Source organism: Ambystoma mexicanum, chromosome 2p, assembly GCF_040938575.1.
Source record: "Ambystoma mexicanum isolate Mex_15411 chromosome 2p, UKY_AmexF1_1, whole genome shotgun sequence".
In the NCBI taxonomy this organism is placed as follows: domain Eukaryota; kingdom Metazoa; phylum Chordata; class Amphibia; order Caudata; family Ambystomatidae; genus Ambystoma; species Ambystoma mexicanum.
In genome coordinates, this window is record NC_090923.1 from 523,105,760 (window position 1) to 523,121,179 (window position 15,420).

At 45.9% G+C, this 15,420-nt stretch overlaps 1 protein-coding gene across 5 annotated transcripts in view; it reads right to left on the reverse strand.

Moving 5' to 3' along the window:
- Positions 1-15,420, reverse strand: part of RAF1 (Raf-1 proto-oncogene, serine/threonine kinase) — a 1,232,906-nt gene that overhangs the window by 86,765 nt on the left and 1,130,721 nt on the right. For all 5 annotated transcript variants that reach the window (XM_069643941.1, XM_069643943.1, XM_069643946.1 and 2 more), the window contains one exon: positions 6,875-7,009. In XM_069643941.1, coding sequence (XP_069500042.1) covers positions 6,875-7,009 — 135 coding nt within the window. The remainder of the gene's footprint in view (positions 1-6,874; positions 7,010-15,420) is intronic.

A 15,420-nucleotide genomic window follows, 5' to 3' on the forward strand; every position in this document is an offset into this window, starting at 1 on the left:
AATGTTGTCATGCGTTTGTCTTCCCGGGACAAACCCAGATTGGTCTTGGTGGATCAATCTGGAGAGAACCTGCGAGAACCTAGAGGCCAAGATTTTAGTGTATAATTTCACCTCCAGATTTATCAGCGCGATTGGGCGATAAGAACCGGGAAGTTGCGGATCCTTCCCCTGTTTGTGAATTACTAGCATCTTAGTCTCATTCATCGATTGCGTGATGTTACCTTTATCTTTGAAGGTGTTGAATAACTCTGTAAGGACCGGAGACAATATATCCCTGTATTCTTTATAAAATTGGGCAGTTTAACCGTCCGGACCCGGGGCTTTATTTCTAGGGATGTCTCTGATTGCTTTGGAGACTTCCTCTTCAGTGATGGCCCCGTCCAGAAATTGTTTTTCCTCTTCCGACAATGTTGGAATATTTACCCCCTCTAGGTATGAGTGTTGTTGCCCCTCGTCCGGACGATCGGAGGAATATAGGCATCGATAGAATTGCTCAAATATATCCCCAATATCTGCCGATTGTGTTCGCTTTGGCCTTTGTCATTCAGGAGCGCCCTCACCGTCCGGTCTTGCTTTTTACCTTTGAGTTGCCTGGCCAGTAGTTTATCGGCTCCATTTGCCCTTATGTAATACAAGTGTTTCAACCGGAGCACGTGTCTCTCCACTTTTTTCGTACGGATAGAGTCCAGTTGGCCTTGAACAGGTCTCAGGGCTTAATGTAATTTAGATGTGGGTCTTTTCAATATTTCCGCTTGGATTGGATTTATATTTGCCTCCAACTCTTTTTCCCATTGTAGGTTCTGTTTCTTCCTCTGACTCTTTAATGCGATTAGGTGTCCCCTTGTGACTGCCTTCAGCGCTTCCCATTGAGTTTTAGATATCTCAGGTAGATTATTGCATGTGAGATATTTGTGTATTTGTTCCCTTAAGGTGGGTCCCTAAGTATTTCCTCTGGGAGTCACCATCTCCATAATCCTGAAACTTTCAGAGCTAGTGCTAATTCCGCCCATAGAGGAGCATGGTCAGAGAGTGAAATGGTTCCCATCTCTGATTTCTGTATTTTCCGCAGGATACTTGTTGATGCCCAGAGATAATCTATTCTTGACATGGTGTTGTGAACATGTGAGAAATGTGTGAAGCCTAGTTGGTTAGTGTTGATATGCCTCCAGATATCTGTCAACGCTAGGTTAGTCATTTTCTGACATAACGCTTTCGATGGTGCTCCCTGTCTCTGCTGTCTGGGATCCGATCTATCTGTGCCGGGGTACCATGCTATATTCAAATCCCCTCCTAGGAGTATCTCCCATCTAGTGAATTGTTCCAATTTATCCAGTGTAGCTTTCAGGAATCCTTCCTGCCCTGTATTTGGGGCATATAATGAGGCCAACGTTAGAGGATATCCTTCTATTTTTGAGTTCACAAATAGATATCGTCCCGGTTTGTCCTCCTGTGTCTGAAGTATCTGTATGTTCAAGGTGTCCCGGAATGCGATCAGAACTGCTTTTTTTCTTATGTGTTGGCCTGTAGTATCTGGTTATACCCTCTCAACTGAAGCTTCTTTTTGTCTTGCCCTCTAATGTGTGTTTCCTGGAACATTATTATATCATATTTCCCCTGCTTTAGGAATTGCTCCACTTTCTTCCTCTTAACGTGGGGGGGAGGGGGCGGGAGTTCAACCCACGGATATTATATGTAAATATCTTAATCCCCATCATAACCAGGGAATTTGTATTTCTATCTGAGCTGTTCGTCGTATTGTCCAATATTTGTGATTCTTTCCGGTCCCCCCCCCGCTTGTGATGCCCCCAACCTGCCCATAACCCTTACCCCTTTTACCCCCTAAACTACCCTGAGGTGGACTCTGGTTCCTATGACTGCTCTGGCGTTGTGCCGTCTGCGCCATGCCCACCATTCCTCAGGGATAACTTGTAGGGTATCCTAAAATCCTTTGGATTCCAATAAGTGATCCCAGTTCACTCCTCCCCCTTCCCCACACCTGACGTTGTGGAAGTCTCGCTCTTCCATTGTGGCGTTTGCCCTGACTGGAGCTTTTTTCATGTTCGATTTCATCCTGGTGTGTGTGTCTTGGACATTCTCGGGATCGTTTACTTCTTTGCCAAGTACCCCTTCAGTTTCTTTTCGTTGCCCTTCCATTCCCAAGGTGAATTCCTCTGCGGTGCTCGCACTTTGTTATGTCCTTGAGTTTCTCCTTCTTGCTCTTGCAGGTCTAGTATTTGTCTCCATTCTTCGCATGTTGTCACCCTTCGTTCTTTCCCTTCCCATGTGAACAATAATCCAAAAGGGAATGTCCATTTAGATCGGATTTGTTTTGCTGTAAAATGTCTTATGACAGGGCCCATTTCCAACGTTTCTAGAGAGTGGTCTGCGCCAGGTCTTGATACAGCTGGAGTTCCTCTCCGTTCATTCTGATGTGGTCCATGGTGCGGGCCCTTTGCAAGATTTGTTCCTTTTGCGATTAAGAAGTGAGTGCCACCAGCACATCCCGGGGCAGAGTTCCTGGCTCCCCTAATCTCTTCGGGCTCACTATCTATGGCGACTTCCTCATCGTCTTTTGCATCTAGGATATCCTTGAATACTTGTTGGACTGCCGGTTTCAAATCTCTCCTCCAATGTTTCCGCCATATTTTTTATTCTTATGTTTTCCCTTTTTGATCGATTCTCCAAGCCTTTGCACTGTATTTCGAGACTATGAGTCGGTCGCACCAGGTGTTCTTGGTCTCTGAATATTGTTGTGCTTCTTTGTCTAGGTTTTGTGTTATTTTTTCCAGCGTGTCGGTCCGCTCGCCTAGACTTGTCATATCTGTTCTTAACTCATGTAATGTAGTTTTCATATCGTCTTTCATGGACTCAAATTGAGTCTGCATCGTGGCCATGAACTGGGCTTGAAATTCCCCAAACCACTTCTTCATCTCTTTTCTGGATGCCATGTCAAAATTCCCTGCTTCCGTGTCAGGGTTGGTAGACTTCCCTTCTTGGTTTTTCTTTTTTGCAGATGTTTCTGGTGTGGCGGTCTCTGATCCTGCTTCTTCTGGGGTGTCCGTGAGTGGGTTGCGCTGCCCTCCCCCTTGTTTTTGACATAGGTAATTTTATCCGTCCCCTTCTCATTATCTGTTTCCCTTTTGTGCTGACATCCAGATTTCTCGATGCGTTGATATCTTGATGGACTATCTTAATATATTTCTTCTCCGTCTCTGTCCCTCCCCCGAGTTGAGGTCCTTAAGGGGATTTTGTGTCCTGTAAGCGTAAGGTTCCAGATTGTCGTCAGCCCCTCTACGCAGGGTCTGATTTTCTGCTGTTGGTCGGACGACAGGTATATGCTGCGCTTCCCTGAAAGGGACGAATCCCTTGCTGCCGATTGGCGCTATTGTGTTCACATTAGGAAGGGCCCCCACAGTGTCCCTCCAACTCCTCTATGGTTCTGGCCACTGGTTAGCCCCCCTGCTCTTATCAGCCTGCTCCCAAGTAGGAGCAGATCTTGGGGAGCGTTTTCCGATGTCCTCGTTGACCAGGGGGTGGGGGAGATATCCTCTGTGCGATGTACTCCATTTTGTTCCGGTCCCCCGCGCGGAGCCGCCCCAGGCTGTCTGTGAGTGTCTGCCTGTGGCATCTTCAATATCGCAGTCCGTATCTTTTCTCTGGAGGTGCCTCTGTGGGCCAGCTTGCTTCACTGCCCCCGTCTGGGTGAGTCAGCGTCCCTTCACCTGCGGGCCTACCCAGTGTGCGTCCCAGAGACTGTTTCCCAACCTTCTGCTGTACTTGGGGGTGGCCGCAGTGAGGTGCCTGCTATGCGTTGCTTCTTTGTTCGGGAAGCCTTTCACCTCGCGGTCCCGAATTGCACAGATGATCGCGCTAGCCTCTTCTTTTCTCCCACTCCGTGCACGGCATCTGGATTTTTAAAAGGGTCCGCTCATGTAGAGCGAGTTTTCCGCTTCTTTGTTCACCTTTGTTGTTGCGGCCTAGGCGGGGGGACGGTGCTGCACTCAAGCCGCATCACCGTCATCTTGGAATCAGGAATTTCTTTTTTAAATGGCCAGAACGAAAAGCTCTATAAGCTGAATGTAAAACAATATTTTGTTGACGTTTATTGTACACTGTAAATAAGGAATGCTGATATTTTCACGAAGAAACGGCATGCACCACTGATTTATATCCTAGAGTTTGTGCTGGTAAGCCCGTTTTTCTGAGAAGTGAATTACATTTTTGTGCAAAAGTATCAGAACCAAAGGCCAAGATTTGCAACACTCACATTACACGATGTGTTGACAGACTAGCATTATTTGACTAGTATGATTGAGAGCTATCTGTTGAAGAGATTAGTAACATGATCAGATATGTTACATAAAATTGCAACTGTTTAATGTCAAAATCTCTAAGATGACATTGTATCAAATGGGAGGGCAACTGAGATTGGAAGTTTCTTTTATCAGGCTGCCCTCTTCTTCATTAATATGCCTAATGAGCATAGTGGGGATGGTTTAGTGTGATGTCACTTAAGGAACACTGTCCAATCACATACATAGACCAATTAGGTAAGCGGAATAATACACACCTCTGAATGGAGAGGTTTCTGATCCATGAAAGTCCAAACCCTTAAGATTCTTGGGACACCCACTGACTGGCTGACAGGAGAGAAAGCATAATTGAGAATGGAATAGATTGCTTTTATTTGGACCCTTTTTGGATACTAGCAGCACCCTGCATGAGAAGCCTTCCTGAAGTTAAAGCTCCATGGCTTCTTCAGTGGAAAAGATAAGAGCCAGGCTTAAATACTATTAAGGCAAGTTGACATCATCTGGCTGACTGATGCCCACCTGTTCCTAGGAGGGGGGACAATTGAACCAGTGCTTAGGAGGGTGCCCACATGTCTGAGAAAGCCAAGAGAAATTCCTATACAATTATAATGTCAATGGAAGTTATTACTCTGAGGGGAAATATATTATAAAGGGGAATGGATTAAACCCTAGTCCCCGTTGTTTTTAAGTACTGAGGGTGGGGGTATATACATTGATTTTACATCCTAATAAATTAGGTAAAATTTCAGATATGTTTGTGTTTCTGGAATTATGTATAAGATGGATTAGATTCCATGGTGTGTAATGATCACTCACAGACGAAGCATTCTGGGAGCCAAAGGGATATCTCACTGTAGAAAAATGAGATAATTGGAGTCCTTTTCTGACTACACCACCAAGAAGAGTCATGTTACTGGTGCCAATCAATTCAAGACAAAGGGGAAAGGGTTATTAATAGTTACCCATTTCTCGCCTTTAACCTGCCCACTGAAAATGACAAATGTACACTGTTACATGCTAATGCAATAGGAACACCACTGAAGGAAATCTAGCCAACATATTGTGAGTGATGTCACATGCAGGAATGTTAAGTAGATGGTTTCCATTGAGTTTTCTAGAAAGTTTTTTGAAATTCTGACATGTCCATCCAAGGAGAGGGGATGATGTTTATTTGCAAAATTAAAGGTAAAAAAGGTATAGATAGACAGGAATGTTCTCATTAAATTTGATTTCCTATGAAATGACAATTTTATTGCGAGACCTCATTCACTGTTCAACACATGGTGGTATGTGCACTCAGGATAAACCCAATGTACAAATGGTGATACAAGGTTTACAAAAGTATATTCAAGTAAATGCAGCAATGACAAATTTGACCAGTGTATTGATAATCATTCTTTGAAGTTAGATTTTCATAGCTGCATAATTTGTGGTAGGGAATCTATATAGTTAGATTGGAGGTCCCAAGGTCATAAAAAGAACCTGATCAAATAAATGAAAAGCCTAAGACCTCTAATAATGTTACCATCAGGATACAGGAAGCTGCCAGCATGCATGCATGCAGCGGAAGCCTTAAAAGGTAAGACTGCCTCAGTTAAGACGCACAACTGTATGCAATGAAAACCTCTCAAAAGGGATAACACTATTAAAGCTTCTGAATTATCACTTACATAAATAATGGTTACATCCTTTTTTAATATCGGTTTATTTATCTAACCTTAGAAGCTTATATAATAGGCAACTGCGATTAGATTAGACCATCAGAAAAGTAGAAACCCGGGTCAACTGATTACAAAACATCAACAAAAAAAAAACATCAAAAAAGTACAGTAATTAAAAGATGTGGTCTGTGCGAGTATCTGGGAAAAGCATTAGTTGTTAGGATCCCCTTACTCCTATAATACATTGTACAGAGCTCTTTGGAGGAAATTGACTGCAGCCGACTAATCGTTCTGGCTGATTTAACTATAACAAGGTAATCAGCCTTCTCTGCAACTTGTTTACCGTTACTGTATGCTACAGAATGATACTTCTGAGCTAGAAACAAATGACAACTAGATTTTGTACATGATGCAGAAAAGGTTTTCAAGCTCCCCAATTTAGAGAGAGGCAACCAAATGCATCACACACTACTTCACATAGTACACAATTCCCAACATTCACGAAATAATGCCAAACAAAATAAGATCAATTGAATAGACTCCTGGGTCTGCAGTAGTAGTAGTATGCTTTGGTCACACCCTACTTGGTCAGGCAATACTGGCAGTGCTAGTTTTAAGGAAAAAGGCACACGTCTATCCTAGCCTGGAACACACACTACCAACATTCCACTAATTTGGCATGGTGGTGCCGCTATCCAGCAGCATGCCTATGAAACTTGATTTAAAATGTGTGTGAATAGTGTGTTTAAACAAAGAGGAACATTCTCAGAAAGAAGCGCAATGATTAGAGGACAAGGGTTACCCACAGGCTAGGCAAACCCCATGCAATTTTCCAATAGCTCAGATATTCTTTATTCGTGGCCAAACAATCATTGATGGCAATGCATGATTTCTACTCACCTGTGGAAAGAGAGGTCGCTCATCCTTAATTTTTTTCAGACAGTCGGCCACAAGTCTCTTCATAGCTTTGGGGCAGTTCTTGTACAGTTTGCTCAGGTCTGGCGATGCGCACCCTCGACCAACCATGAAGATTATCTGAAGGAGGAATACAAAGAATATGTTGACAATCAAACATACTCTGTCCTTTCTTATTCTACTTTTGTGGTGGTCATTCACTTCATTCCAAAACCATCACATCATTATAAAATTAACACGCACAAGCATTTTGGTCACCCAAAACAAAGACAACATACAAGAAAAAAAAGAAATGAGCAAGAAACGTCAATTAAGGAATCCAGGTTTAGTTTAATGTTTTCAACCTTCTGCTGGCCGCAGAAATCTTTGTCATATAATTAACCTCCATGGGATAATCAAACTAATCCTGGCCTATTGAGTGGTAGAAGTCCGTTTACAAATCTATACAAAATGAGTATTCACAGTTAAAAGTTCCAAAAGCTGCTGCCTCATCATTTAGCCCTACTTGTTATTCATTGATGGCAGTTGTTTGTGCAGAAATTGCCATTATGCTGTTAATTTACAACCATAAAAAAGATGGGTGTTGTCGACCTCCGGCTGCCTAAACGCACAACACATCCATCCATCAAAACAGGACAGTACTGACCTAAAGACTGTGGTGAAGAATAGTAAAAACAAAAACTGTGGGTGGTGGTTAAAAAAAAAGGCTGAGTTGAAAGACTGTCTGCGTTATACTTCGAGGATCTGGGTCCAAAAACAAATCAAACATTTAGTGTGGATGCTAATCTATGATCTATCACCTGATCGCTTCATAATAAGTGGAAACAGAACCTTGGCCCACAATTTGTTTTTTAAATATATTTTCTGCTGATGTCGATTGAAGATCAAAATGAGCTGTGTTGAAAAGAAATCTTGGATTTGTACAGATTGTAGTTCTGAATTCAATCCGAGATTGTAGCTATTCAAATGAGAAAAAAAGTCTGCCCGCAATAAATGCCTGATATTTAAAAAAGGTGTTTGAGCCCAAACAAACGTGGCACAGTCATATAATATTGATGGTAAAAACGTTTTCTGCAAGTGTGGTAGAAAAAGTAAAATTGCACCCTCCATTTATGTACTACTGTTACTCGCTTTTGAAAGCTCAGCCACCATGTCAAAATTGTGCACTGCTGCCTAGAACTGCTTCGACCCAGGACACTGTGCATGACCTAACTGAAATGTATACCAGGTAGGCTGCGAGAAGCAGCTTAATGCATAGATTGTCCTCTTCTAATGTTGTTCCTATTTGGCACAGGCCAGCGTGTTTCTGACCGCTGCTTTGCCTGTGGAGACAGCTTCTGCATGAGGCTGTAGCAACATTAGGTGTGACAGGAACTGCCTGAGCCTCGCAAGAAATGTATCCGAAAACGTCTGCTGTATGTTGCCAAGTTTACTGATGCTTTTATTACCATATTATGGGAATGATGTAATGCAGGTTGAAATCTCCTGAAACACAGTATACTATTGCCATTGAAAGATGCATCGCCCACACCTTCCATAGAAAACAAGTGCGAGTTGACAGTATAAAACCAATGTAAACCTGGGAAAGTGGTTGCTACGCCGTATACAGTTGACCGTTGGTTTCGTATTCGGTCTTGTGGATTGTTTGTATGCTGCTTTCCTGACCGCCATTAAAGACGTTTATCCACCTACCGGAAGATTTGATTGAGTCAGTCTTGATGATTTTTCCACAACACCAGAGTAAACTGCATTGATGAAAGCAGGGTAACTATGCCTTTCTGAACAATTGCAGCTGTTGGCTTCATGACATTTTAGCCTTGCCCATTTGAAAAACTATAGATCACCAAACTTAGTTATTACCATCGATTTGTTCCCCAATTGGGAAAAACTTAGAAGAAGAAGTTAAAAACACAGTGAAAGCCCCCAACAGCACTTTTAATCTATGCACCGTCATATTATTGAGTCAAAACTCTGCGGAGGGAAGGCACCCAGCACAATCCAACTCTTTTCATTGTTTCACTCTTTGCTTTTGAGTTGTTTTTATCCCAAATAAACTATATCTGGGCATCCAGCTTCTGGATCTGAAGTTGCTCAAGAGAATGTAGCAAAGCACAACGGATACACACACAATCTGATCAATAATGGCTAAAAGTAACTTTGACCCCATCTCACTTTCTATTGTCTCCTCGCAGCTGTCATATCGTTTCAGCTGATCTCAAGATGGCTGCCGACCCCCCTTTGTTTATACTGGTTGCCTAGCAACCAACTCTTGCACGCAGCCATAGGCGGAGAGGTAAGCCGGAGGCGGAAGCCGGCCCACCTCGCCTAAGGCCCACACAGACGAAGGCCCCTTCCCGTCTGCCCCTAAACCTCACTTCCCTTCAGGGCCGGAGCCCTGCAACATCAGCAGCCATGTCCTGCTTTGAACCACTCGCATCGCCATCTTGCTGCAGGAGCAGCTTGACTTTATACGATCACCGCCAATGCTTCCCGCAACCCTGATGTCTTGCTGATACTGAATGCTGGTAAATATATGTTATTGCGGCATCCTGGCAAGTCCCTCATTGCCTCTTAAATCACAGCACTCTTTTACCCTACCCTGTGCCAGGAGGAGCAGCCGTCGTACCGTTTCAGCCGATCTCAAGATGGCCGCCAATCGCCCATTGTTTATACTGGTTGCCTAGCAACCAACTCTTGCACGCATCCATAGGCGGAGAGGTAAATCGGAGGCGGAAGCCAGCTCGCCTAAGGCCCACGCAGACGAAGGCCCCTTCCTGTCTGCCCCTGTCTGCACCGGCAGCACGGCGCAGGACACACTACCTAAGCATCCTGCCCACCTCATTCGAACACGTTCACCCATACGACCCTCGATACGTCTCCACCCTTTTGATTCAACCCTACAAAAACTCCGGAACACCCCACCTACCGGAGCAGAGAGACCCTCGAATTATCAGCATAAATAATCCCACCGCAAGTAAGCCCCATCATCAGTATCCCAATTAACTGTATCTCGATCACGGCCGAAAGACAATTACCAAAGGCTGTGCTAGTATTTCTCTCAATATGCCCACACACAAAAGACTCCCCAACCATCACTCGCCACTCCAGACTTAGTGTGCAGCGCCTTGCTACACTAGGTATTATACTCAGACACAAGACTCCGTGTGTCTCATCTGTTACCAAAAGTTAACGTTTTTTTTGCAATAATGATCCCTCTTGCTGATTCATAAGCCTCTGAACTAGCCTAACCAAGAATGTCGATATATTCAACTGCCATTCATAACTCAATTCTGCTTACTGGGAAAGTTGATTTAGCTTGTTGCCATTCATGATTCAATTCTGCTTACTGGGAAAGTTGATTTAGCTTGTTGCCACTCACGACCCAGTCACTACAGTTGCTTAGCTTTTTCGCTAGTACATACCACTACTATCCAACCACCCGTCCAAGCCTTTAATGTTAACATTTCTATCTATTATAATGTTCCCGTTCTGCATAATGCCTCACTCTGTGCCTTGCACAGGAAGCCACTTCATCAAGGTCAATGATGGCCTAGCCAGGCTAGGATGCCAGCGTCACCACCCAGTACCCTGCCCCAACCCCTTTTCTGCCTTCCCTCGCCCCTTTCCACACCACTACCGTTCACAACAATAGTGCGAGGACCACCGCTACCACCTACCACCGCTGCTTATCCTACCAGTCCTAGCTTGACCCACCACTTCACCATACTCCCCATTGGCTCTAAGACCAAGAACAAAACAATACCATCCTTGGGCATCACCAGACTCAACAGACTCAGAGCTAGAACCAGCGCTAACTATCAAGTGCCAAGGCCCACTAGAACCACAATCACCCCAACCTTAACAACAACCTCGTCAAATGACCACCAAATCAAAGCACCCTCTCAAAAACACAATAAATCAACCACAAACATAAAAATCCTACTCAGTCCTCTAACTCAAAGACTACACCTCCCCATGACCTCGCTCGTAAGGTTAAAGGCGCACTTATCAATGCTCGATCACTCGGAGCACACGCTATAAAAATCCATGACCTCATTTTAGAACAACTTGACATGCTAGTGATCACCGAAACAGGCCCGCTACTAACCATTGCCATGCCACAAGGGTACAGTATATTCAGAGCAGATGGAAATGACCTCCAAGGAGGTGGAGTGGCCATAACAGCCAGAACCCCATTGGAATTCAGAGCATGCCCATTGGAACAAGTACAGGGCTATGAATTCCTATTAGTCAAATTCACGTCCAACCCAAAAACCACCACCAACTTTTTAGTGGTATGCAGATCACCCAATAAAAATACCCACCCCAACCTAGACATCCCACTTCTGCTTACGCCCATCATCAAGCCCAAAACTAAATGCATCATCCTAGGGGATATCAACCTAGGGTATGGAGGTCCCCTCTGACACAGACGTATCTGCCTTCCACACAGCATGCCAGACATGAACTTTGCTCTGCTGATTAACGAACCCACTCACTCCAAAAGGTAGAACGCTGGACTGGATTCTCACCGTTAACTCTGAAATCACTATCAATTCCATCTTCCCTGTAGTGTGGTCAGACCACTGTCAACAGCTTCACCTTGGAATTTAGTGGCACCGACCCTACCAGCCCTAAACCACCCGACACCTTTGAAACCAGAAATATTAAAAAGCTCTCGGCAGACAATCTATCCACTTTCCTGAGCTCAGCATTAGCCAATATCACACCAGACACAAACAACCCTAACTACTTAGCAGATTGTTACCAGCAAAGCCGCACCTAAACCATTGATTCACTCGCCCCGGTTTTCATAAAAACGCGGAAACCGGACAAACACTCCTGCTTCTGGTTTGATGAAGAACTAGTCTCTCTCAGACGTATAAAACGAACGCTTGAACACATCCATAGGAAAATTAACAGCCCAGAATCAGCATAGGCCTTCGAATCAGCCAATAAAAATACAAGTTAGCTATAATCTCTCATAAAGCCAACGCCTTCTAACAGCGTATTACCAGCGGTAACTCTGACAGTAAAGAACTGTTCGCTATCCTCAGAGAGCTTGAGAATCTCTGCCAAATCATAGCACCACATAATTCCAGTAAAGCATGGTGCACTACAATACAAGACACATTAGCCTCTAAAATAATAACCAGGTTACTCACCGTAGTGACCACCTCACTCCTAGTCCATAGTCCCCTTTCCTCCATACTTATGGGACATCTCTCCGTCCTGTGGGACGGGACCGGAGCGCTTCGTAAAAGCATCCAAAATTTAAAAAAAGAAAATGTTCTTTTGTCCTTCCTCTCTTTCTACACGGGGCCCAGCATGCGGCCGTATCCCCGCCCATCTGGCTCCGCCCCGCGCATCGCCCATCAGTCCGTTCCCATCGCCGGGTCAGAGACCCTTTAGCAATAACAGAGGAACCTTATTAGAGGGGACGGCGGGCAGGTTTATGGAGGAAAGGGGACTATGGACTAGGAGTAAGGTGGTGACTATGGTGAGTATCCTGGTTATACTCCTACGTCGCGTCCCCTTTACTCCATACTTATGGGAGATTCCCAAGCACTCCTTACAGGAACTATGGGTGGATGGAAAAAACCCCTTACTGGAACAGGTTCTTTAGCACAGCCTGACCAAACTGGGCATCAGCTCTTGAACTCAGGTCTAGACAATAATGTTTACAAAAAGCCGACTGGGAGGCCCAAGTAGCCGCCTTTGCGATGGTCTCCCAGGAGACATATTTCTGAAAGGCAACTGCGGCTGCCTTACCCTGCACCAGGTGCGCATGAATACCTTTAGGAGGCTTCAGCCCTTGAACGGTGTAAGACTCCGTAATGCAGGCTGCGATCCATCGGGAGATGGTCGCCTTAGAGGCCTGCTTACCTTGTGGATTACCAAAAGTGACAAACAGTTGAGAAGAGCTCCTAAGCTTGGAAGTCCTGTCAAGATAGAACTTAAGAGCCCTTCTAACATCCAGACAGATGAAATTCAGAAACCACCTTCGCCAAGAAAGCAAGGATTGTCCACAGGACCACCTTATCCTTGTGAAAAGTCAAGAAAGGATGTTCCACCGACAAAGCTTGGAGACCGCTCACACGCCTTGCCAAAGTGGTGGCCACCAAAAAGGACACCTTCCATGAGAGGTGCTTGAGGTCCACTGCGGCTATTGGTTCGAAAGGCTTATGGCACAACGCCGTCAGGACCACATTTAGATCCCACGTCGGGTGCAGACTGTGAATCGGAGGAAAGAGGCGCATCAAGCCTGCAAAATGTCTCTTAACCACTGGGTTAGCCAGAGAGTAAGAACATTGGTCCGTAGATAGGCGGAAACCGCCGAAAGATAAGTTCTACATGATAAAACATGAACTCCCGACTCAGCTAGGTGGGATACAAAGGACAGTACCGTGTCAACCGTAGCCCGCCTTGGGTCCATCTGCTTGTCTAAACACCAATGACAGAACCTAAGCCATTTGCTTTTGTACTGGGACCTAGTCGAAGGTTTTCTGGCTGCCTGGATAATGCGCATGATATCCGCGGACAGGCCAAGATGCTTTAAAGACCTGAACTCAGGCACCACGCCGCCAAGCTGAGCAATTGTGCGTAGGGGTGCCACAGTTGTTGCTCCCCCTGGTGAAGAAGATTGGGGGTCACCGGTAATCTGATCGGCAGATACACTGACAGGTGTTGAAGTTCTGAGAACCAAAACCTGGCCGGCCACCAGGGGGCAATGAGCAGGAGAAAACAGTTCACTGAGTTCTTCGATTTGCAAATCATCTGATGAACTAGAGGTAGAGGCGGGAAGGCATAAGCCCTCATGTTGTGCCATGGAATCTCGAGAGCATCCCCCAGAGAGGAGGCTCCCAGTCCGTTTCTGGAGGCATACAGAGGAAGCTTCTTGTTTGCTGCCGTAGCGAAGAATTCCACTTCCGGAGTGCCCTAGAGCAGGAAAATCCATGAGAGGACCTCCGTCTTCAGTTCCCACTCGTAGCCGACTATTGTCCGCCGACTGAGGGTATCTGCCGTGATATTCAGCTTGCCCGGAATGTACACTGCCAGTAGCCAAACTCCATGTTGCACCGCCCATTCCCAAATCTGGATGGACAATTTTACGAGCGGGGGAGACTTGGTGCTCCCTTGCTTGATGTAAAACATCGACACCGCATTGTCCGTGCGAATCCGGACCACTTTGTTGGCTATGATTGGTCTGAACGCCTTAAGCGCTAGGAAGATCGCCATGAGTTCCAGATGATTTATGTTGAGGAGCTTGTCCTGAGGCAACCAAACATCTGAGACCTGAAGAAGATCCAATGTCCCACCCCACCCGAGAAGGAAGGAGTCCGTCGTGACCGTTACCGTCGGAGCTGGGTCCTGAAACCCTGCTCCAAACGACAGGTTGCTGAGAGACGACCACCAGTCCAGACTCTCATGGAAGCCGGAATCCTTATCAACTTGGAGTCCGGATCCACAGCCTGAAGCCAAAAACTCCGAAGAGTCATCTGAGTGCGCCTCATCTTGAGGCGAGCAAGAGGAAGCGCCAAAACACACAAAGCCATGAGGCCCAGAAGCCTCTGGAACCACCAGGCCAACATGCTCTCCTACTGCGCAAACATCTGACACGTGGCCAACAGATCTATCATTCTGTCCCCGGTCAGGTACACTCTGCAGTCGATCGTGTTCCAGCGAAAACCCAGGAAGATCAAGTCCTGAGAGACCGTCATGGAAGATTTCCGCCAGTTCACTGACAGCCCGAGGTAGAACAGGAGCTGGAGGAGAGACTGAAGATTGCAGGCAGCTTTCAGTGGACAAGGGCTGCACAAGAGCCAGTCGTCCAAATACGGATATACATGGATACCCTGCAGACGAAGATAGGCCGCAATCACCGACATCATCTTCGTAAAGACACGCGGTGCCGAGTTTAGGCCAAAACGAAGCACTCGAAACTGGAAATGCTCCTCTCCCACAGAGAAACAGAGATATCTCCTGTGTGGACCCCATATCAGGATATGCATGTAGGCGTCCTGAAGATCCACCACACTGAGCCAGTCGCCCATCTGCAAGGAGGATCAAATCTGGCCGGGCGTGATCATCTTGAATTTCTCTTGGGGTAGGAAAAGATTGAACTGGGAAAGGTCTAGGATGGGGCGCAGGCCAGCCTGGTTGGGTTTGGGCACCGCAAACAGCCGGGAGTAGAAGCCCTCCCCTCAAGCCCCCAGGGGAATGGTTCCACAGCTCTGAGGTCCAGTAGTTTCTGCACCTCGGCTTTCAGGGAGGGCGATCCCAACAGCTGGAAAGGAGGGTTGAAGGGTGCGATAGGGGTAAGCGGAAGCCCGCCCGAGATAAGGACTTAGCTGTCTGGGTGCTGTGCTTCGTTTTGGTGAGCTCGACATCCGTTGTGGAATGAAAAAGCTCCTTACCGTCAAACGGCAGGTCCAACAACTTGTCCTGCACCTCTTTCAAGAACTTGGTGGCATGCAGCCACGCCTGTCGAGAGGTGTCAACACCCAGCATAAGGCCCCGAGCCGACGTGA